The following is a 22675-nucleotide window of genomic DNA, read 5'->3' on the forward strand; positions in this document are numbered from 1 at the left end:
AATTTTAAAAATTTACAGCAACCATCAATCTCAAAGATAGACCTATTTTCTAAAAGCCATACCTTCTAAAATCAAGCAAATTATGGAAAAGGGGAAGTGAACATGAATCTTTTTGAAAATTACCCAGCACTCTAATTGAAAGTCCTTTACCCTCCTACCATTTTTATTGTTTCTCATCTTTCCCCCAAACTACATATAAATAATATGAGAAAAGTTCTTCCTCAATCCATACAAAGTTTTTAAGCAACAATGTAATACTACTTCATTACAAGTCCTCTGGGTACAGAATCTTTTGGTGTGGACATGGAACAGACCGACGGAAGTTTCAGTCTTCGAAATGCTAGCTCAGAATAAAGACCAACATGTGGAGGATGATAAACTAGTCTGGATCCCCTTGATAAAAAGACCAATTTTCAATAAAAAATATGGTGAATACATTTGTATGTTTAAAAATGCACAACTGTTTATGTTAAAAATAAAATAGCTTTGGGGGGAAAACTTAATAACGAATTAATAGAATTCATAGCACAGTTTTTATAAGAAAATATTTTCTAGGTTCCTTGTTTGGAGGCTGGGAAACTGTCTTCCTTTTGTCATGGACAATGGCCACTGGCATAAAGGCAACATGGAGGCTCAGGATTAAGCCCGCCTCTCCAGAGGAACACAGCATGAGCACAGTACAAAGACAGCATTAGTTATGTCTTCATAAGTCAGATGCTAGGAATCCATAATACCTAGACTCCTATTAATGTTGAATGGGACAATCTATAATAATTTGATCACAGTGATTACAGGTCTGAAAGGGATAAAATAACATTTTGTCCAACTCATAAAAATCTCACCGGATCATGAACATCTAACTAAGTATCTAGTTTATGTCATATATGTTCCAAATCTCATCACCACTGAAATCTTAGGGTATAGGTATTATCATCCTCATTTAGCAGATGAGAGAACTGAGAGACTAAGAGAAGACAAAACTCTGGATGATTGACACATCTCCAAAGGCAAGACAAACAAAAGCAAAAATGAACTACTGGGACTTCATCAAGATAAAAAGCTTTTGCATGGCAAAGGATATAGTCAACAAAACTAAAAGGCAATCTATGGAATGGAAGAAGGTATTTGCAAATGACATATCAAATAAAGGACTAGTATCCAAAATCTAAAAAGAACCTACAAAACTCAAACCCAACAAACAAAAATTCCAGTCAAGAAATGGGCAGAAGACATGAATATTTCTCCAAAGAAGACATACAAATGGCCAACAGACACATGAAAAAATGCTCATTTCTCACCAACGGGGAAATACAAATCAAGACCACCACCAGATAGCACCTCACACCAGTCAGAATAGCTAAAATAAATAACTTAGGAAACAACAAATGTTGGTGAGGATGCAGAGCAAAGGGAACCTTCTTACAGTGCTGGTGGGAATGCAAACTGGTAGAGCTACTCCAGAAAACAGTATAGAGGTTCCTCAAAAATTTATTTTTTTTAAGATTTTATTTGTTTATTTGACAGAGAGAAATCACAAGTACACTGAGAGGCAGGCAGAGAGAGAGAGAGAAGGAAGCAGGCTCCCTGCTGAGCAGAGAGCCCGATGTGGGACTCGATCCCAGGACTCTGAGATCATGACCTGAGCCGAAGGCAGCGGCTTAACCCACTGAGCCACCCAGGCACCCAGGTTCCTCAAAAATTTAAAAAGAGAGTTACCCTATGACCCAGAAATTGCACTACTAGGTATCTAACCAAAGGATACAAACATGGTGGTTTGAAGGATCACCTGCACCCCAGTGTTTGTAGCAGCCATACCTACAATAGCCAAAATATGGAAAGAGCCCAGATGTCCATCAACAGATGAATGGATAAAGATTTGTTATGTGTGTGTGTGCCTGTGTTATATGGAATATCACTCAACCATCAAAAAGAATGAAATCTTGCCTTTTGCAATGGATGGAACTACAGTGTATTATCCTAAGTGAAGTAAGTCAGAGAAAGACAAATACTGTATGATTTCACTCATATGTGCAATCTAAGAAACAAAACAGATTAACATAAGGGAAGGGAAGGAAAAATAAAACAAAATGAAAATGGAGAAGGAGGCAAACCATAAGAAAGGCTGAACTCTAGAAAAGAAACTGAAGGTTGCTGGATGGGAGGTTGGTGGGGGGAAGGGGTAATTGGGTGATTGGCATTAAGGACATAACCTGATATAATGAGCACTGGGTGCTATATGCAACTGATGAATCACTAAATTCTACTCCTAAAAATAGTAATACAGTATATGCTAACTGAACTGAATTTAAGAATTAAAAAAAAGTCTGTGATTCCTTTGCTAAGATATGCTGAGCTCTATCACAATTGTGTGACTTAAATGAGCTATAAATTAGTGTTCATTCTTTCCTATAGATAATTCTCATTGTTCTTTAGTGTAAATTAACCGAGCCTTATTAAGTGTGGCTAACTGTCAGGCTAAGGATACACAGACAAAACCAAACCCAGAGACCCTCAAAGAGCTTAAACCAGTGGAGAAGTTTAATATATAAACAACCTGTTACAGATGAAGGCGATTGCAATGAAAAGATCACAAAGAAGTGGGGTGGTAGCATGGAAGAGTAAAGGATTAACTTCGTTTGAATTTTCTGGGGAAGATTCGTATAGAAAATGACTTCTGAGGGGCACCTGGATGGCACAGTCAGTTGAATACCCACCTCCTGTTTGCAGGGCAGCTAATGGTCTTGGGGTTGACGGATGGAGTCCTGTGTCAGACTCTGCACTAAGTGAAGAGTCTGCTTGAGTTTTTCTTTCCCTCTCCTTCTGCCCCTCTGCTCAGGCTCACTCACTCTAACTCAAATAAATAAATATTGAAAAAAAAAAGGGATGACCTCTGAGATTATTTTTGAAAGATAAACATGAATTCACGAGATTGGGAAGGGCCAAAGAGCATTCCAAGCATTTGGTAGGTCCTGGAGACTTCTCTGGTCCTGGAGACTGTCCCGCACTGCTGGTGTATAAAGTAAGAGTGGGGCTTGTGGGACCTGAGGCTGAAGAGGCAAAGGCAGATTAAAGAACCTCACGTGTGCCTGTTACAGCTTGAATTCAGCACAAAGCCACTAAGGAATCATTGGTGGGTTTCAGTTCTCGGAGATAAACTATGTATTATATTCAAGTTTGAAACTGATGATGTTGGTAACAGATGGATTAACCAAACACCCTAAAAGGGCCTCTAGAGATCATACCTGATCTGGCTCCTTTGTATTTCTCCAGCTTGATTTTGAGTCATCCTCTTCTGTCCTCTATCTGGTAACACTAAACCACATTCGGCTCTCTTTTCTGGGCATTTGTACAAGTGGTCCCTTTGATTGGAAATTCTTTCTTTTCATTTTGAGGGTCTAACTCTTCAACTTATCTTTTAGAGCTTAACAGGAAGATAATTTCTGTTGGAAAGCTTGCACTAACCCTCAAAAATTGGAGCTACCCATCTACCATGTGGTACTTAGTCTGCTTGTACTTCCCTTCTCAAAGCACTTACTTCACTGTCACGTGACCAACTGCCTGTTGATTTTCTCTCCAGATACTGTGAATTTTCTAAGGGCAAGCTTGATGGCCTGTGTATCTACAATACCTTGTGCAGCCCTGCAATACAGACAGTGTTTGAAAAATAGCTCTTGAATGGGTGCTGAATATCAAGTGTGCAGCTAGCAGTAGATCAATTGGGTGACCAATGATAAAGGTCTGAACTGAAGAGGGTTAGGATCACTAACACTTGGTGACTTACCAGAGTTAAAGAGGAAAGAAAAAAAGGAAAAAGATTAAGTAGTGAAGGATAGTTACCAATTTTTAAGAAAATAGGTAGGACAACACAACCATGGTTGCCTATAAACTCTCTCTCTCTGACCTCTCTCCTATTGCTCCTACCTCAGTTTTCCCAAAGTGTGAGACATACTCTTGCTTCAAAATGGGCAACTGCTGTTCCTTCATCCTGGAAAAATATTCCCCAAATGTCCCCATGGCTTGCTCCCTCACCTCCTCAGATCTTTGCCCAAATGGTAACGCTATAGTGATGGCTTCCCTGAGCATCCCACTTAGAATTATAACCCTATCCACATCTTGGCTCTCCTTAGTCCTCTTCCCTCCTCTATTTTTCCCCACAGAATTTATATCAGACACACAACATATTTATTTGCTTTGTCTTTTCCACTACAGATGTGTTCCCTGAGGGGTAAATATTTGTTAATTTGTTTACTTCACTACTGTACCCTCAGGGCCTAGGACATAGTAGGCATTCAATATATGTTTAATTAATGATTGAACAAGTGAATTAACAGTAGCATCAACATCGGTACAGAGTGGGGAAAAAGTATGCAGAAAATGATTATGTGCACTTTTAAATATGCTCAATTAGAAGAGGTCACTGAGAAGAAAGATAAAATTGGAAGAGTAGCAGGGGGACCCTGGGTTTGCTTTATCCCTCAAACAGAGGAGCTCAACATCAAATCATTTTGAACAACTAGGAAATAGATTTGAGGATTAAGAAAATAATCTGCATAACTGGAGGGAAAGTGGCAGATGTGAGGTTTGGAGCTATGAACTAGGGGAGAGAAAAGCTGTGGTGCTGGGAAAGGGAGGGAGCCATTTTTTTAGAGTGAAGCCAGGGAGAGAGGGAGAGGGCAGGAGAAAGAACAGCATATAGGGTTCCTGCAATATGCTGGGGGGAGGGGATCCCCTGAATGGCACTGAGAGAAATCAGTCCCCCTCCTGGAGTACATGTGAAAGAGGGATTTTGCTTTTCTGAGGACAAAAGGCCCCCTAGGAGCCACTGAGTGGCTGTTTAGCAGCAGGGGACAGAAGCATGTGTAGAGGGCAGATATGCTGGTCACAGCTTTCCACTGTGGGGCCCAACAGACTCCACTCTGTGTGACTGCTTTTATGGGACAGAATGGTGCTGGGCAAGCTGCAAGCCTCTCCTCCTAGGGAGAGAAGCAGGTCCACACCTTGCTGGGTCCTTTAAGATTTGGAGTTTTCAATACCAGCCATGGGACAAAGATAAAACACATAACTGTGGCATAGGGTGTGCAGATGGCCAGGCACAGGGAAGTTGAGGTGCAGTGATAGGATGAAAGCCTGGAACACAGGAGAAGTAGTTGTTCACTTTTTTATCAGGGCCTCCTAAACAGTAGCAGCTGTGAGTTTTCCCCCAGGTTGAGAGGGTGGGGTGATAGGATCTTCCACACATTCCCTTCCCCCCGCCCCCACCATGGTTGGACTTAAGAGAGAAACAGAACCTCCAGGGGAGGCTGGAGTCCCTTACACCAAACCCTGCCCTTGTGCACCCAGCAGGGGCATGTTTCCTAAGGCAGGTCTGACTGTGAACCAGCACAGGGGGCCTCTCCCTCAGAACAACATACGCTGCCCCACATGTACCAGGTCTACTAATCACAGAGTGCTCTAAAGCATCAGCTTCAGTTCTGGTGGAAATAGGACCAGGTTTTCTTTTCTTAAGAATTCTTTTATTTCTTTATTCTTTATTTTCTTATTCCTTTGGCATTAGGCTTATAGTTTTTTGTTCATTTGTTGGTTTGTTTCTTTTTTGCCTTTGTAGGATCAGCCTTCCCACCCCCCCTTTTCCTTCCTTCTTTCTCATTATTTGGAATCAGGGTTATAGTTGTTTGTCTGTCTGTTTTTTCTTCCTTTTCCTTTTCTCTTTTCTAAGATCAGCCCCCTCTTTTTTAGTTTTTTTTTTTTAATTAGGCTTATCTCAACAAACAAATCAAAGCACACCTAGTGAAAGGTTCAACCACCTCCCACTGCAAGCAAGGAGGAAGTCTGAGCAAACTGACCTGTGGAAAAGGGCAGCCAAAACACAACATCAGAGTGCACACAGCATCCAACAGAAACACTTCCTGAAGTGCAAGACCCTGGACAGTGTGTGACCCCTTCTTAATATAGTATTCCTCTTCGGAGCAGGAAACATAACTTTCTTTCATGACATGCAAAAGACAGAAACCTAGACATAATGACAAGACAGAGGGATTCTCCCTAAAAGAAATAGCAGAAGAAATCACAGCCAGGGATTTCTCAAAACAGATATAAGCAATATATCTGAACAAGAATTTAGAATGACAGTCATAAGAATACTACCTGGGCTTCATAGCAGCATAGAAGACACCAGAGAAATCCTCACTGCAGAGATAAAACTAGTCATGCTGAAATAAAAATGCTATAGCTGAGATGCAGAACCAACTGGATGTAATCACAATGAGGATGGAAGAGGCAGAGAACCAAATAGGTGATACAGAGTGAAAATTATGGAAAATAACAAAGCTGAAAAGAAGAGGGAAAGAAAACATCATGAATACAAACTTAGGGAATTTAGTGATTCAACAATGTGCAATATTATCTGTATCACAGGAGTCTCAGAAGAATAAAAGTGTGAAAATGGGGCAGAAAGTTTATTTGAACAAATTATAGCAGACAATTTCCCTAATCGGGGGAAGGAAACCGGCATTTATGTCCAAGAGTCACAGAGAACTCCCCTCAAAACCCAAACAGAACAGGTCAACACCAAGATATATTAGAGTGAAACTCACAAAACAAAAAAGATAAGGTGAGAATTCTGAAAGTAGCTAGGGGCAAAAGGTCCTACAAGGGTGGACACATAAGGTTAGCTGCAGACCTGTCCACAAAAACATAGCAGGCCAGAAATAAGCAGCATGATATATTCAACACGCTGACTGGGAAAAATAACACAGCCAAGCAGCAAAGCTATCATTAAGAATGGAGGGAAAGATAAAGAGTTTCCAAGATAAGCAAAAACTAAAGGAGTTCATGAACACTAAACCAGCTCTGCAAGTAATACTAAAAGGGATTCTTAGAGCAGGAAATAGATACCAAAAGTTACAGGAACTTTTTAAACCATTTTTAAAAGGAACACAGACAATCTACAGGAACAGCGATTTTACAAGTAATACAATGGCAGTAAATTCATATCTATCAGTAATTACTCTGAATGTAAATAGGCTCAATGCTCTAATCAAAATACACACGGCTTCAGAATGGATTAAAAAAGAAAAAAAAAACCACCAAGATGCTGCTTACAAGAGACTCATTTTAGACCAAATGACACCTCCAGACTGAAAGTGAGGGGCTGGAGGACCAGGCTAATGGACACCATGCTAATGAATCATGCTAGTGGACATCAAAACAAAGCTGGAATAGCCATACTTACATCAGAAAAACTAGGTTTTAAACCAAAGACTGTAGTAAAAGATAAAGAAGAGTACTGTATTATAATAAAGGGGTCTATCCAACAAGCTCTAACAGTTACAAATATTTATACCTCCAACTTGGGAGCAGCCAAATATATAAATCAATTAGTAACTTGCACAAGCACACTCGCTCCTGTGTGCACACATGTGTTCATCAGTGCTCATATTCTGGAGTCCCAGAAGACAACAGCGCCACCTACAAAGGGCTGGGTAGTAGCTTCTCAAGAACTTAGGCTTCGAATTTTCAGTGAAATCCCTTAGTCAGGGAGTGACCTTGGCCCTTGGCCCTTGGCCCTTGGGTGGGAAAAAGTTATGCGGATGATAGGGCTATGGATACATCCAAGGGGAGGCACCTACCTGAAGGAGCCTACTACAAAGTTTCCATCGACAGCCAGGTGCATGATTGAAACACTTAGGTGTCTACCCCTGTCTGGGACATTCCTGGCTTAAAAGTGTTCAAGGGGTGAAGCGGGGTGATAGCCCAGGGGTGACAGCATGATCTCAGGATCCCGGGGGTCCCCAGAAGACCAGGTGGGGCCCGAATGCTTCCGAGTTCCCAGACACCAGTTAGGGAAAATGGCTGAAAACCAGGAAGCTACGTCCTGGCTTTCTACTTTGTAAAGCCCTGTAGTCCGAATCACAGCATAGTTGGGTGATCACTTTCCTGGGAGAGGTCCAGAAGAAGCAGGAGCTTGGTGAGACCTCCGACACCTCGCAGGTCTGGTGCTGGTCTGTGTCACTGGAATCCATAGAACCTGGAGTGGGTGGTTCCCACCTCCTGCGTGGCTCTGCTGGTTAAGCAACTGCCTTCAGCTCAGGTCATGATCCCGGATTCCTGGGATCGAATCCCACATAGGGCTTCAGCTCCTTGGGGAGTCTGCTTCTCCCTCTGACCTTCTCTGCTCTCATGCACTCTCTCACTCAAATAAATAAAATCTTTAAAAATAAAACAAAACAAAACAATTGGAATTGGAACTCAGTCACGTGCCTATGATAAAAATGCCTCGTCCCTGGCAGGTTGAACCCAGAGTTCTGACAGAATCCGAGGAGATAAGACCGGTGGAATGTTTTTTTCTGTGCGGGCTCACTGAAGAGCTGGGTGTGAATTTTCAGCTCCGGGGTAGGGAGCAGGGTGCGGTGACAGTCACCTCAGCCATTGGTGCTGCAAGCCTTCAGGGAGTAAAACAGCGGCACTTGCTGGAACCCAGGGCCCGTCTCTGCTGCTTGGGCCAGCTGCAGTTGCACCAGGGGAAGTCCACCTGAGGATCAGGGCAAGAGCCCCTCCCCTAGAAGGCCATCACGAACAGCTCACCCCTCTCAAGTTCACTGATCAGAGAGGGCTGCAAAGCTGCAGAGCTCACGAAATCACTAGGTAGCATTCTTTGTATTTTTATTTTGTAGGCTTTTGTTTATTTTTTCAGGTTTTTCTTACTTTTCATCTCCTTTTAAATAATTCCTATTAGACAGCAAATTCACCTAGAACAGGGAGCCTGAACTTCATCGTGGCTGTTCAGCATAGAACTTTTAGGATTTTCTAATGCTTGTTTCTTCCCCAGATCTATATACTGCACAGGATGTCCAAGGTGTGGCTATAGAGGAATTACTTGGTGTTCCACTGTTTCTTGTGTATGTTTACATCTAAAATAGTCTACCATGTGTCACAAGGCACTGATACAGACTATAAATGCTGCAAGTCATGAGACTTGGGAACAGGGGACAGGAGAATCATTTCCTGAGATCATATCATATGTCATATTGATAGATAGGAGGGAGTTCAGAGGACAGTGATCAGCCAACTGAGAGAACTTAGAAATCTTATTAAATAAGAAATGATGAAAAAGGAAGAAAAAATTGTGAACGCAGAAAAGGGAAGATCTTGAGTTGGGTTGAGTGTGTACAGAGGGAAGTGGGACAAAAGGGACTCCTTATACTTCACAGGCATTTGAGTAGATGAGTTGAAGTGGGGATAGGTTCCTTGACTGCGTCCTTATGATGCAGAATAACCATCCAAGGTGCATGTGCTGGGAGGGAGTTTCAGCTCAATAGAAGGAAGAGCTTTCAAGGTGAAAGCTACCAGTGGAGTGGGTGTCCTTATGAAGCAGTGGGCTCCTTAATATTTGATGTATTCTAGTAGATGAGTCCATCCGCTGGGGATATCTTGCTAGATAGGCACCTAGTCACATGCTCCTTATAGTCTTCTTTTAAAAGTAATTGACTAGCTCATTGATTAATCACAAAGATTGCCCAAAGAAGTGTAACTTTGATTTAAAATGAAATAAAGCTCAGGGATTTATTATAGTGGAGAGAAGCTGGGTCAGATGCCAGTTGAGGAACGGGGCTGGGCAAGACGGAGGAGTTGTGCTGGAGGCCACGGTTGGGAAAAGATCACATGAGAGAGCAAAATTCGGTTGTCAAAAGTGGGGCAATGTGTGAAGGTAAGTTTATTCACTTGTCCACTCACTCTACAAGCATTTATTTGCTGGGAGGTTTATATAATGGAAGTCCATATACTTGCTTAAACTGCATATACTTGCTAGAACTGCATACATTAATAAGGATGTAGCTCAAAAGCTAAATGGTGAACGAAAAAAGCAAGTCGTAGAAGAATAGAGAATATAGGATTCCAATAATACCAAGTAGAATAATACATAAAATTAAAAAATGTGTAGAAACACATAAAATTGTGGTAGACCCTTGCACCCTTTGAGCAAAAGAAGGGAATTACTGACTTAAAATTCACGCGATGTGTACCTCTCGTAGGGAGGAAAGGGGTGTGATCAGAGAAAAGCACACAAGGGCTTCTAAGATACCGGAGAAGGTTTGGCTCTTAATTTGGTGGTGGATACACAGGGACTGCGTTCCTTACTCACACGGTCTAAGCACTCTTTTGAATGTAAGATATAGTTACAATGATGAAAAGCAAAGCAAAGAGAAAGCAAATGTGAGCATTTAGACTGAAGGGACACACAAGGTCTTAAGCAGTATAGATACAGATAAGTCCACATATGGACATAGTGGAGCCCGATGACAGAACATCACACGCACAGAGAGAATCTTCAAAACACTGAAAAGCACTTATCAGCAAGGAGAGATGCCAGCAGCTACGTGAGTGACATTTTCAAACTAGGCAGCCCGGGGACTCCCCAGCTGTCCGGCATCTACTCCGTAGCCCTCTGCCCTACCCCGCGGCAGAATCCATTCTCTTAAAAGTCAGCCGTGATGCAGACTGACTGAGGGATGTGTTTACAGCCAGTCACCTCTCCAGGAATGTTCTCTCAACAGGGAGATGTTTTCAGCTGGGAAAAAACGTCCCTGTTGTCGGGCAGTCTGTTTCGCTGGAAACAAAATTCCACATCCAACCCCCGGCCTGGAGACCTCCCTGAACTCAAGGGGCAGTGGTGCCACCTCTGACTGGGGCTTGGCCTGGGTCTGTTGTCTGACGACGCTGTGCCTTGGCACTGAGGACTCTCCCAGTCCCAGCCAGCCTGTGTCTGGGCAGGAGGAGGTTTCTCCCTGGGTACAAAGGCTCATGGAACCTCAGAGTTGAGAAGTCCCTTCTGAAGCATCTGGACGCAACCTTCTTGTGAGGTCGGGCCCACAAGCCTGGCAAGCCCTGCGTTCAAATCCTGCCTATGACTCAATGGGGAGCATGGAGAGGGGCAGGTTCTTAAAGCCTTGGTTTCCTTCGGAGTCCAACAGAGACAGCATTTTGCCCTTCCTCATGGGCTTGTTAGGGGGATTGACTGTCATGATTCATGCTCTCAAAAGATACTCAGTAATCCTCAGCTTGACCTGCTCAGAGTAGCCCCCTGGGAGCACGTTGCCGTCGTGGGCTCTGGGCCTCTGCCCTACTGTGTCCCTTCAGCCTGCCAATCCAGACTCCCCTGACCCAGTCGTCCTTCCAGAAAGCCTTCCTGCCCGCCAGTATGGGATCCCACTACACTGGTGCTCACCCATCAGACCCAGGCCAGCCCTGGGGCAGGACGTCCCCCAGAGCTAGTGTCCTGGACATGGACAGTCCTCCGTGTGGAGACTGGCAAGCTGGAGCCCGCTGTGCTGCCACCTGTTTTTAGAACAAATATTGGGGTGCCTTGTGATGGGGCTCTTTCTCCACAAAGCAGGGAAATGAGCTGCCCCCCAGTTCCATCACGCCTGTCCCACACTTCCGCCACTGTGGAACCATTGGTACATAGCGCCTTAGGCCTCCTTGGCTCCAGGGCCCCAGAGCCTTTTCGTGGCTGGAGTTGAAAATGTTTGATGGAGGTCAGTTTGGTTTTTGATGGACCTGTTGGTGGGATGAAGCCTGGGCACTCCCTGCAAGCCAACACGAAGCCTGAGCCCCTGACCAGTAAGGCAGCGCACAGCCCACGGCAGCCCCTCCCCTAGTGCTCAGAGCTCCCCTTTCTCACTGAGTCCCACTCGCTGGTGTTTCTCTCTCTTCCTGCAGGGAGAGCCCCAAATGTCCTCTCTCTGAAGATCCATCTTGTGTGCCTGGTTAGCTCCATCTTCTGGCGGGCAAGACAGGAGTTACTGACGACGACCTCTATTAGAGTGTCAGATCAAGGGGACTCCCCCTTACCCGACTTTGTGGGAGAGGAGGGGTGTCAGCAGGAAGCCCGGCCCCCTCTCTCACACAAGCTTAACTTGAGGGATACCAAGGTTGGAGTTGGCAGGGTCAGGGGGTCACAGCCAGAAGATCCTGAGGGTGTGGATGAGCTCTGTCCAGTGCCAAAGGCCCTGGTTGAGGCTCTGTCCATCCTGCAGCTTCCATGAGCAGCCGACGTGCATTGTAAAGGCCTCTCTTGCTCACACAGGTCATGTGGCTCTTGCTGTTGCCACTAAAACTCCATCTGCATGAACACTTGTCTGTCACCCATTGACCGGCACTGTCCTTGGAGGTTCGTCCCTGAGAGGATGGGGTTCAGCCAGGAAGGACAGGGAGCAAGCCGAGAGGAGTGGCCTGGCCTGTGCACCTCTGCTGGCCTGGAGCAGGGTCTGGTTGCTCCAGTGAGAGTCTGGGTGATTGAGCCCGGGGGGGTTGGAGTGGCTGGAGCGTGTCACCAGACAGGGCATGGGTGAGGTGTGTTCCAGGACACGGGGCAGGGGAGCATCTGGGAGAGGACATATGAGGGTGCTGTGGGCAGCCTCCCCAATGCTCTATGGTCACTCCCAGGGCCACGACGTCATCACTGCTGGCTTGTCCTCCTCATGATTTCAGGTCTCATCTATAGAATCCTGGATCCCTCCTTTCCAAAGCAATGCTTCTCCCTAATGCAGACAGCATAAAGGAGCCAGCAGCCAGTCCCCTAAAAATGTGGGTAAAGCGTGTTCCAGTGTTGGTGTTTACAGGAATCATTCCTAAAGAAACAGACATTTATGGCACAGACGTGCTTATCGCTTACATTTTGAGAGTCAAATAACTGGAAATGAATTAGTTGTTCAACAGAGGGGTTTCCTGAATGCTGTCACTAAAAATGCCCAAGGGGACAGAGCGACAGTGTCTGTCCACTGAGGGGACATAAGGAAGAACAAGAGCACAGCCCCGGAACCTTCCCCGGCCCACTCTGTCACATACATGTCCGCACATGTGCGCGCACACACACTCACACACACACACTCACACACACACACACTACACTTAGAGGGTAAGGCGGAGAAGAAGGATGCCGTGTATTATAGGGGATTATTCATTGGTAGAAGGAACATGCCTTCCTTTTTTCATCTTTAAATCATTATTTACTAAATAAACAGTCTGGATAAAGCCTAAAGAACTCTTTTATGACCTAACTTGTTAGCAAGAAATGAGAATATTGAAGATATAATTTTAATATTTGATAATATGCCCATTAGAATAGTTGAAACGTAGACTATCCAGAAAAATGAAAGCATGTAAAGGTGTCTCATGGCCCCAGACATTTCTCTCATGGTTTCTGCTTTTCAAGGCATGCTTCTAAATGGGAAACCTAGCTCAGAATGAAAATAGTTCATTTGGGGGCTTCCCGTGATCTTTGTTCTTTCAGGAACATTCCTATGTAATAAAATGTTATTTGTATAACAAAGTTTGCAAAGAGGGGAATCACACTTATGTTCTGCAGACACACCCAGAAGGCCATATTGTAGGATTCCAGGCAGAGGAAAATCCAAGTCGAGGTGAAGTGGCTGAGACAGAGAGCAGAGCAGCGGTTGCAGGGACTGGGCGAGGGACAGAGCAGTGAGAGATGAGGAGCGCGGGTGTCTCTGTGACGGAAACGTCGTAGAACGACATGGTTGTGCAACACCCTGGATGGACCTAATGAAACCTCCATATCCCACTGCAAAGGATGCGAGTAAAATTTTATGTAAACTCAAATTCTATCTTTAATTAAATCTAGTATGTAATTATATACATACACACAAAAGAGAAGAAATACAAAAAAAGCAACGAGGGGGATGGGAAAGACATGCTTTCTGGTTGTAGCAAGCACGAGGTGCTCCTCGGGAGCGAAGCCTGCTTGCTCCACCGAGGCAGGTGGCCTCAGCTCAGGGACAGAGCCCGCTTGCTCCACGGAGGCAGGGGGCAGAAGGTCAGGGACCGAGTCCGCTTGCTCCACGGAGGCAGGGGGCGTCAGCTCAGGGACAGAGCCTGCTTGCTTCACGGAGGCAGGGGGCGTCAGCTCAGGGACAGAGCCCGCTTGCTCCACGGAGGCAGTTGGCGGCAGCTCAGGGACAGAACCTGCTTGCTCCACGGAGGCAGGGGGCAGCAGCTCGGGGGCAGGACCCTGCTGGTCATCCAGGAAAGTCAAAAGGCCAGGTGGCTCTTCCGTGGCAGAGAAGTGAACGAGGGCCCTGACGACCATCTGCCCTGGCCCCAACGGGTCAGGGGGGGTCACTGGTCTTCCTAATTCATAGTGAGCTGCCGCAGCAGGGATGGCGGGGGCCAGCTCAGGCCCCAGAGGTGCAGCGGGTGCCAGAGTGGCTGCTGGAACAACTTCCCGAAGCACATCCTGATCTGGCTCTGGGGCCGGTGATGTAGCTCCAAGAAGAGAAAGCATCATCAGCTTGGTTGACTTCCCTCTCGCCTTTCCCTTTCCCCACCACTCAGCGTGGCCTGCGTTCAAGACCCAGCCCTTGGAAGGTGTCCCCAGCGGAAGCCCATGGGGACAGGGATCTGAGACAACTCACTCCTCTCAGCCCAACTACAATCTATGGAGGCTTCCTCAGGGTGGCCCACCCTGCCTCCTCCTCAGGCCCACATCAGTCAACCCCAGTCCTCCTCACCCCCAGCCTCTGGCTCTGTGGTCTCAGCACGCTGCCTTTCTGGCAGCAGAAGCTGGGCACGGCGCTGCAGGTCCGAGCCAGGCGCATTGACCTGCAGGTAGGCCAGTACAGCATGCAAGTTGGGAAACTCTGGAGGCTGCACAAAATCCCCTGGATACCTTTCCACCCACATATCCAGGATGGCATAGATGGCCCTGGGGACAGACATGGAGGCAGAGAACTCAGAGGACAGGGTAGGGTATGCATCCAAACCAATATCCCAGGGACACCCTGTGGGAACCTGGGCTCCTGGGCTTCCAGCTCCTGTCCGAGACCAGTCGGACTCCTTGTCCACCTGCGACCTGGCAGTCCTGCCTGAGACAGGCCTGCTCCCAGACGGTGGGCTGGCCAAAAGCCTCTGGGAGTCGGAGTCCTTGATCAATGGCGGGAGCCTTTCTGGACTTCTTAGGGGAGCTGGACACACTCCTCAGTCTGTCTCCTTGCCCACGAGCCACTTGAATTCAACTGCATGTGCCCAGGGAGGGGTGGTGCCTAGCCTCTTAATTACCCTCACTGCACTCGCCTCTGCTCCGTGAAGATCCAACCGAGGAGGGAACAAAGGGACTCTGTCTCTAGCCAGGCCTTCCCAGGACCCTCCCCATACCTCCACCGTTAGCTCCTCTGCCCATTCACTAGGTGCCATGAGAGTGGGTCTGTTTCCACTGACACTCACCTCCCACAGGGTGTGGGATGTCTGCTGCTCCCTGGGCTCTACTGGGTCACCCTCTCCCTGAGCCCCCTCTGTGCACCCAGCGTGCAGGTGCCAACACTGCTATGCGATGGTTCCTAAATCCTGCGTTCTGGGTCCCAGAATTGGGGCAGAGAGAGGGCTGGGAGGGGGCAGGGATGGAGCATGACCCTCTCAGGGGTGGAAGCTGTCCTCCATGCCCCTCTGCTCTCCCACAGTGCTCACACACCTACCCCAGTTCCCCAGGGCACCTTCCCAGTTTCCAGTAGAAGTTCTCAGACCTTTACTCTAAAAGAGGAATCACAAGGTGTGCGTGAAGGTCCAGCAGCCCCTCGAACTCACAGGACCCTCACTGCCCTGCTGGAGAGGGAAGGCCCTCCTGGAGCAGCCAAAGCTTACTCACATGTTGCACTGCTCCTGGGGTCCGCCGACCTCATCGTAGGTGGAAGAAACACATCCGAATCTAGAGGAGGCCAGGGGGCATCACATGAGATGTCTGCGGAAGTTGGCTCTCACCATCTGACCCTTGACTAGCCTGCAGCCCTGAGGTGCTCTCTGTTCTGTTCCGGGATCCCATTCAGCTCCGAGACAATCGCCTCCACCTACTGGGGCTTCCTGAATGCTTGCTGAATGAAAGGGCCCCAACCAGCCCATCACCGACATCTGAGTTGCCCTGGCCCCTGCTCACCCTCAGGGATGCCTGCTCTGGATTCACCCACACACAGACCCCAGAAGGAATCTCAGATCTCCCTTTCAGTGGCAGAGGAGCCCAGCTCAAGATCACAGTGAGAGTCAGGAATGAGGCAGAGGTTTCATCATGAGGGGCACGGGAATGTTCAAAGAGCATGCCCACAGGCCCAACAGCAGACTTTTCCACTGGCGCAGGCTACCAAGTGTTCTTTCCCTACAAGACCCCATTGAGTCCCTATAATACCTCTGCCCCAGTTAGGAGCAAGGGAAGCTTGGGGAATTTGGGGTCCTGCCAAGTCTCACAACCAGGCATTGGCCAAATACCACGGAGCAGTTAGGGGCAGGGGAGGGTGCTCACCTTGCAAAGAGGAAGCCCAGCACCTCCTGGGTGGAAGCAAAGCTGCGGTATACTTCCAGAAACGTGTGAACATAGTTTAGATCTTGTTTTAGGACGGCAGTCACCAGGTAATCTATGCTGGCCCCCAATGAACTGGCGCGAGTGTTCCATACTATCGAGGTCTTATTCCTCTTCCTCGTTGAGCCATTTTCCCCCTGAGGTGAATCAGAGGAGACATGAGTCAGTGCTGTGGCCACCAGGAGGGTTGGGGCTTGGAGGGCAGAATGAGCCCCCAGATCTCAGGGACTTCTGCAAGAGGTGGGACAAGAGAGCCCAGAGTCTGAAAAAGAATCGGGTGACTCAGTGTCTCATTGGGTTCAGCCTAAGGCTCTTGGTTTTGCTTCAGGTCATGCTCTCCGTGTCCTGAGGCTGCATTCCTCGTAGGGCTGTGTCCATAGGGCAGTGTCTGCTTGAGGATTCTGTCTCTCCCTCTGCTTCTCCCCACTCTACCCCGGCCTCCCTCTCAATCCATCCATCCATCAATCAATCAATTAAGAACTCTTTAAGGAAGGGATATCTGGGTGGCTCAGTGGGTTAAAGCCTCTGCCTTTGGCTTAGGTCATGATCTCAGGGTCCTGGGATCGAGCCCCGCATCGGGCTCTCTACTCGGTGGGGAGCCTACTTCCCCTCTCTGTCTCAGCCTGCCTCTCTGCCTACTTGTGATCTCTGTCTGTCAAATAAAGAAATAAAATTTAAAAAAAAGAAGAAGAAAGAAAGAAAAATAAAGGAAAAGAGAAAATGTTCTTGGTATCCATACAAAGAATTGAAAAAAATGATGTCTGAACTTGCTAGTATCTCAGGTCCTTTTGTGAGCGGACTATTAGTAGCACGTCCCTGCATGAGTGGCATGGATCCTGTGATTTCTGATGACATAGCCCCATTGTTTTTATTTTTTCGAAAGATTTTTTATTTATTTTTTGGACAGAGAGAGAGAGAGGTCACAAGTAGGCAGAGAGGCAGCCAGACAGAGAGGGGGAAGCAGGCTCACCGCTGAGCAGAGACCCCCCCCCCCCAACGTGGGCCTCGATCCCAGGATCGTGAGACCATGACCTGAGCTGCAGACAGAGGCTGAACCCCTTGAGCCACCCCGGCACCCAACATATCTCATTCTTGAGATGAGAACACAGACGTTTTAGGTGAGAGGGCTTAGGATAGGAGGGCACGGAGGCTGTAGGATGCAGCACTGTTCATTAGCCACAGAAGGGGATTATATCCAGTCCTGCCCCTGGAAAGGGCTAGATGCCGGTGATAAATGACTGGCCTTCTGGACTGCCGTGCAGGGCAGTGAGGCCCCTGTTCCTCACCCTAGGGGCCCCAAAGATGTGTTCCATCAAAACAAAGCCCAGAGCAAGAGACAAAGTACCATGGGCCCCATGTCCCTTTGGATCAGAATCTCCCAACTCATTCTTGCAAATGATTATTTGCAAGATTTGTATAACCTGAGGAAAGACTGTTGGGCCAATGGAGACACCTGGGAGCACGAGTTAGGAAAATGCCTAGGCCAGGGCAAAAGGAGTCTAGATCAACGGGATGAGACCTTGTCTAAAGTCTCTTTAATGATACTCCTATAAGTATGTGGACAATGGCTGTGCTTCTGTCCAAGGCGTGGGCCGGACCATGAGGGCCACTTTGGGGAAGAGATGGGATGCAGATTCATGGGAGTACAGGACTCTAGGAGGCCAGGCTGGCTTCTAGGAAGTGGGGCCCTTGGTGCTGCATGGGTGCCCCAGGGGTCGAGTCTCCCCAGCACCTGCACTCACCCTGAGCCAGCGCCAGACTCTGTTGGCCCTGTGCGGCTTCTTGTTCTTCGGAGAAGGAGAGCAGCGGATGTCGACATTCAGCTCCTGCACCATGTCCTCTGGAGCGTTCTGTAAAGACAGTGCCCGGCAGGCAGGCAGGAGACCTTAGAGCCCTGTCTGGAGGCCTTTGCTGGTCTTCAGACCCAGGGCGCTCCATTCGAGACACACCACAGCCCAGGTGGCAGAGCCCTCCCCCAAGGAGAGAAACGTGGCCCAGCTTCAGGGCCTTGGATGTGCTCTGGCACAGCTCAGAGTCACCTCAGGAATCCCCTGTGCACCCTGCCCACCCTGACATTGGTGTGAACAAGAAGGGATCACCAGGGTATCCACTGTGCTCACCCTCCTCCAGCCCATGGGCGGGAACCCCCACATATCCCTCCTCCCCTCAAACTCCAGAGGAAGGGTTGGGGCTTCCCTAGGACGGTTCAGAGGGGTGGGCATCGCCTAGTCTCCTCAGTAGTAAGTACCTTATGGCGTCTCCCTCGAAATATCCTGAGGCATCGCGGGGGTGGTTTCAGCCAACTTCTACAACATGGGAACAAGCCATTTTCCTGGGGGCTCTGGTACCCAGAGCCCCGGGATGTACGTAGACAGGACGAAAACATCTTTCTGTGTCAGACGTTTCTGTCCAAATAGCCCTGATACCGGACTAGAGTGTGGGTCCTGGTTGCAGGGGTTATAAGTTGTGGGCCTTTGTGATCCAGGCAGTGACATCACTGCCTGTGATCCCCTACCGGGGCCCACTCCTGGTTGGACCCCTACATGAACAGTGCTCCGGTCTGCCATCTCCTCATCCCCCTTCTGCATGCAAGGCCACATCTTATCTGTACACAGTGACCCCAACACACCCCTCGGAACAGGCCCCCAGGGAAGGTCTGGGAGAAGCTAGGTCCCCAGCTTGCAAACACACCTGGTTTCAGACACAAGTCTCTATACTTACCTGGTTTGGACCTTAGATAAGCCATTGTGCCTGACAGGGATGGTCCCTTCTCTGCAAAATATGGATGATTCCAGCATGTCTTTCTATCAGATGTCCACAGGCATAGGTTGGATAATAGCTATGACGTTAGAGGAGTGCTGTCACAGGTAGGAAATGCCTCCCACCCAATTTCCTCCCTCCTATCAACTTCTTGGAATCTGCTACTAATCAGATCCCACCCCACAGTCCCTCCTGGGGTGTGTGTGTTTGTGTGCACCAGCACACTCGCTCCTGTGTGCACACATGTGTTCATCAGTGCTCATATTCTGGAACCCAGAAGACAACAGCCCCACCTACAAAGGGCTGGGTAGTAGCTTCTCAAGAACTTAGGCTTGAATTTTCAGTGAAATCCCTTAGTCAGGGACTGACCTTGGCCCTTGGCCCTTGGCCCTTGGCCCTTGGGTGGGAACAAGTTATGCAGATGATAGGGGTATGGATACATCCGAGGGGAGGCACCTACCTGAAGGAGCCTACTGCAAAGTTTCCATCGACAGCCAGGTGCATGATTGAAACACTTAGGTGTCTACCCCTGTCTGGGACATTCCTGGCTTAAAAGTGTTCAAGGGGTGAAGTGGGGTGATATCCCAGGTGTGACAGCATGATCTCAAGATCCCGGGGGTCCGCAGAAGACCAGGTGGGGCCCGAATGCTTCAGAGTTCCCAGACAGGGGGTATAGCTCAGTGGTAGAGCATTTGACTGCAGAGTTCCCAGACATCAGTTAGGGAAAATGGCTGAAAACCAGGAAGCTACGTCCTGGCTTTCTACTCTGTAAAGCCCTGTACTCCGAATCACAGCATAGTTGGGTGATCACTTTCCTGGGAGAGGTCCAGAAGAAGCAGGAGCTTGGTGAGACCTCTGACACCTCGCAGGTCTGGTGTTGGTCTGTGTCACTGGAATCCATAGAACCTGGAGTGGGTGGTTCCCACCTCCTGGGTGGCTCTGCTGGTTAAGCAACTGCCTTCAGCTCAGGTCATGATCCCGGATTCCTGGGATCGAATCCCACATAGGGCTTCAGCTCCATGGGGAGTCTGCTTCTCCCTCTGACCTTCTCTGCTCTCATGCACTCTCTCACTCAAACAAATAAAATCTTTAAAAATAAAACAAAACAAAACAATTGGAATTGGAACTCAGTCACGTGCCTACGATAAAAATGCCTCGTCCCTGGCAGGTTGAACCCAGAGTTCTGACAGAATCCGAGGAGATAAGACCGGTGGAATGTTTTTTTCTGTGCGGGCTCACTGAAGAGCTGGGTGTGAATTTTCAGCTCCGGGGTAGGGAGCAGGGTGCGGTGACAGTCACCTCAGCCATTGGTGCTGCAAGCCTTCAGGGAGTAAAACAGCGGCACTTGCTGGAACCCAGGGCCCGTCTCTGCTGCTTGGGCCAGCTGCAGTTGCACCAGGGGAAGTCCACCTGAGGATCAGGGCAAGAGCCCCTCCCCTAGAAGGCCATCACGAACAGCTCACCCCTCTCAAGTTCACTGATCAGAGAGGGCTGCAAAGCTGCAGAGCTCAGGGAAATCACTACGTAGCATTCTTTGTATTTTTATTTTGTAGCCTTTTGTTTATTTTTTTCAGGTTTTTCTTACTTTCATCTCCTTTTAAAGAATTCTTATTAGAAAGAGAGTGTGTGTGGGGGGTGTGGTTGGGCAGAGGCAGAGAATCTTCAAGCAGACCCCCTGCTGAGCACAGAGTCCAACTCAGGGCAGGATCCCAGGACTCAAAAGATCAAGACCTGAGCTGAAACTCAACAACTGAGCCACCCAGGTACCCCATACTTCTGTTATTTTTAAATAGGAATTATGATTATTTAATATTTTAGTCAATATTTAATGCTTTGTACATTTGCTCTATGCAGATATTATGCTAGGGTTTTTATATCACTTTTTCACAACTAACTCTCTGAAATATAAATTACTTGTTATCACAATTTACAGCAGAGTAAAGTGAGGCTGAAGGAGACTGTTCAAATTTTAATGGAATAATATCCATCCTTTTAGAATGTTGGGTGAAGTTTTGGAATGCCTGGTTGGTTCAGTCAGTTAAGTGTCTACCTTCAACCCAGGCCATGTGGGATTGAGTCCCACATCAGGCCCCTTGCTTGGAGGGGAGTCTGCTTCTCCCTCTGCCTGCTGCTCCCCCTGCTTGTGCATGCACTCTCTCTTTCCCTCTCTCTCTCTCTGACAAATAAATAAGTAAAATCGTAAAAAAAAAAAAAAAAAAAAAGAAAAAAAATAGAAAGTTGGATGAAGTTTCAATGAAAATATATGTAACAGAAATTGGAATAAAACTATATTTAAAATATTAGTCAAAGCATCAAGTTTTTGTTTTGACAAGAATAAATTTTTATGAATCAGCTGCCAGATAGTCTAAAAAGTAATTGGTTATCAATATAGGATAGAGAACATTGGAGGGAAAATGATCATTTGTAAAAAATAGAATAGCAGCTGAGGTCCAGTTTTTCTGTTACTGTGTATGATGGATTAGTTGATTCCTCAGAGTAATGAACCAAGTCTTTCTTTTGGCCAGAACTAATGAACTAGGATGTTTTGCAGACTTAATAATGTAAGGTAACCACTATTATGAAATAGACATGGTCTTGATGACAGCAATCATATGTTAAATAATGATCTAGGTGAAACTTAACCGGAAGTCACTCATTTTTTTTTTTCCCTTAAAAGTGTATGGAAGATCATGCAGGAAGAAATGAACTATAACTGGGAGACAGTAGGGGGTTTCCTAGTTTTGGAAATATAAAATATTTATTTATCACTGGGGGGATCATAAAACCAGGAATGCAACTTGAAAATATTATTTATATAATTTAATATAACTGTACATTAAATATCATTTTTATATAATATAATAATATATAAAATAACATACATTCATTGGCTTTTGTCAAGTCTTTACTTGTATCATCTCAAGGACATATAATAATCCAATGATGGTAATATCTTATGGGATGCTCTTTTATATAAAGAAGAAGGTAGAATAATGGAGTAATACCAAATGACAAAGGAGTCCCTGAGAAATATAGAATAGGAAGGGACATCAAGACATCTGATGAATGAGACCTTACATTGATACTTAAACATGATTCACAAACTTTTCTTAGCACTCTCAGGGAATATTTCAACATCAAAGACACCTGGACGATGGCTATCCCTTTTGTTAGCATTGTATTCCATTATCCATACATAATCCATCAACTATAGAACTTACAAAAATGGGATTAGCCAAAAGAGGATGAAGGGTGTGATCATACTATAAAGCATTTCCTGGTTATTGCTTATATATACTGTCCAAGGTTTCCAGAAAAATGGTGTCAACTTTAAATTGTGGCTGAGACTCATGTCAAATTACAAAATCCTCCTATGTATGTGAATGTGGAATGATATGGCAGCTGGTCAAAAAAAAGTAAAAGAAAAAAATCAAATAGAATTTAGTACATACAGTACAGCTAATGAAGTATATAGAGCAAACTTTTTCAGTTTTCTTTTCAACATCTGCAAATATTACTCCTCCTGCAAAAATGATGACAAATTACTTAATAAAT

General features: G+C 46.7%; 1 protein-coding gene and 1 long non-coding RNA gene across 2 annotated transcripts; one reads left to right on the forward strand and one right to left on the reverse strand.

Moving 5' to 3' along the window:
* Window positions 1-13603: 13603 nt before the first annotated feature.
* Window positions 13604-19718, reverse strand: LOC309848766 (ral guanine nucleotide dissociation stimulator-like). The gene is made up of 7 exons (XM_082700754.1): window positions 19581-19718; window positions 19082-19132; window positions 18609-18666; window positions 18103-18210; window positions 16304-16497; window positions 15659-15718; window positions 13604-14722 (listed from the first exon to the last, which is right to left on the reverse strand). The coding sequence occupies exons 1-7, from the start codon at window positions 19622-19624 to the stop codon at window positions 14509-14511; spliced, it is 729 nt and encodes a 242-aa protein (XP_082556880.1). The 5' UTR covers window positions 19625-19718; the 3' UTR covers window positions 13604-14508.
* Window positions 19719-19737: 19 nt separating this feature from the next.
* Window positions 19738-20627, forward strand: LOC309848793. The gene is made up of 2 exons (XR_014303292.1): window positions 19738-19790; window positions 19839-20627. It is a non-coding gene; the product is annotated as an uncharacterized lncRNA (long non-coding RNA).
* The last annotated feature ends 2048 nt before the right edge of the window (window positions 20628-22675 follow it).

The sequence above is a fragment of the Mustela nivalis genome (assembly GCF_964662115.1).
Source record: "Mustela nivalis genome assembly, chromosome: 15".
Classification (NCBI taxonomy): Eukaryota; Metazoa; Chordata; class Mammalia; order Carnivora; family Mustelidae; genus Mustela; species Mustela nivalis.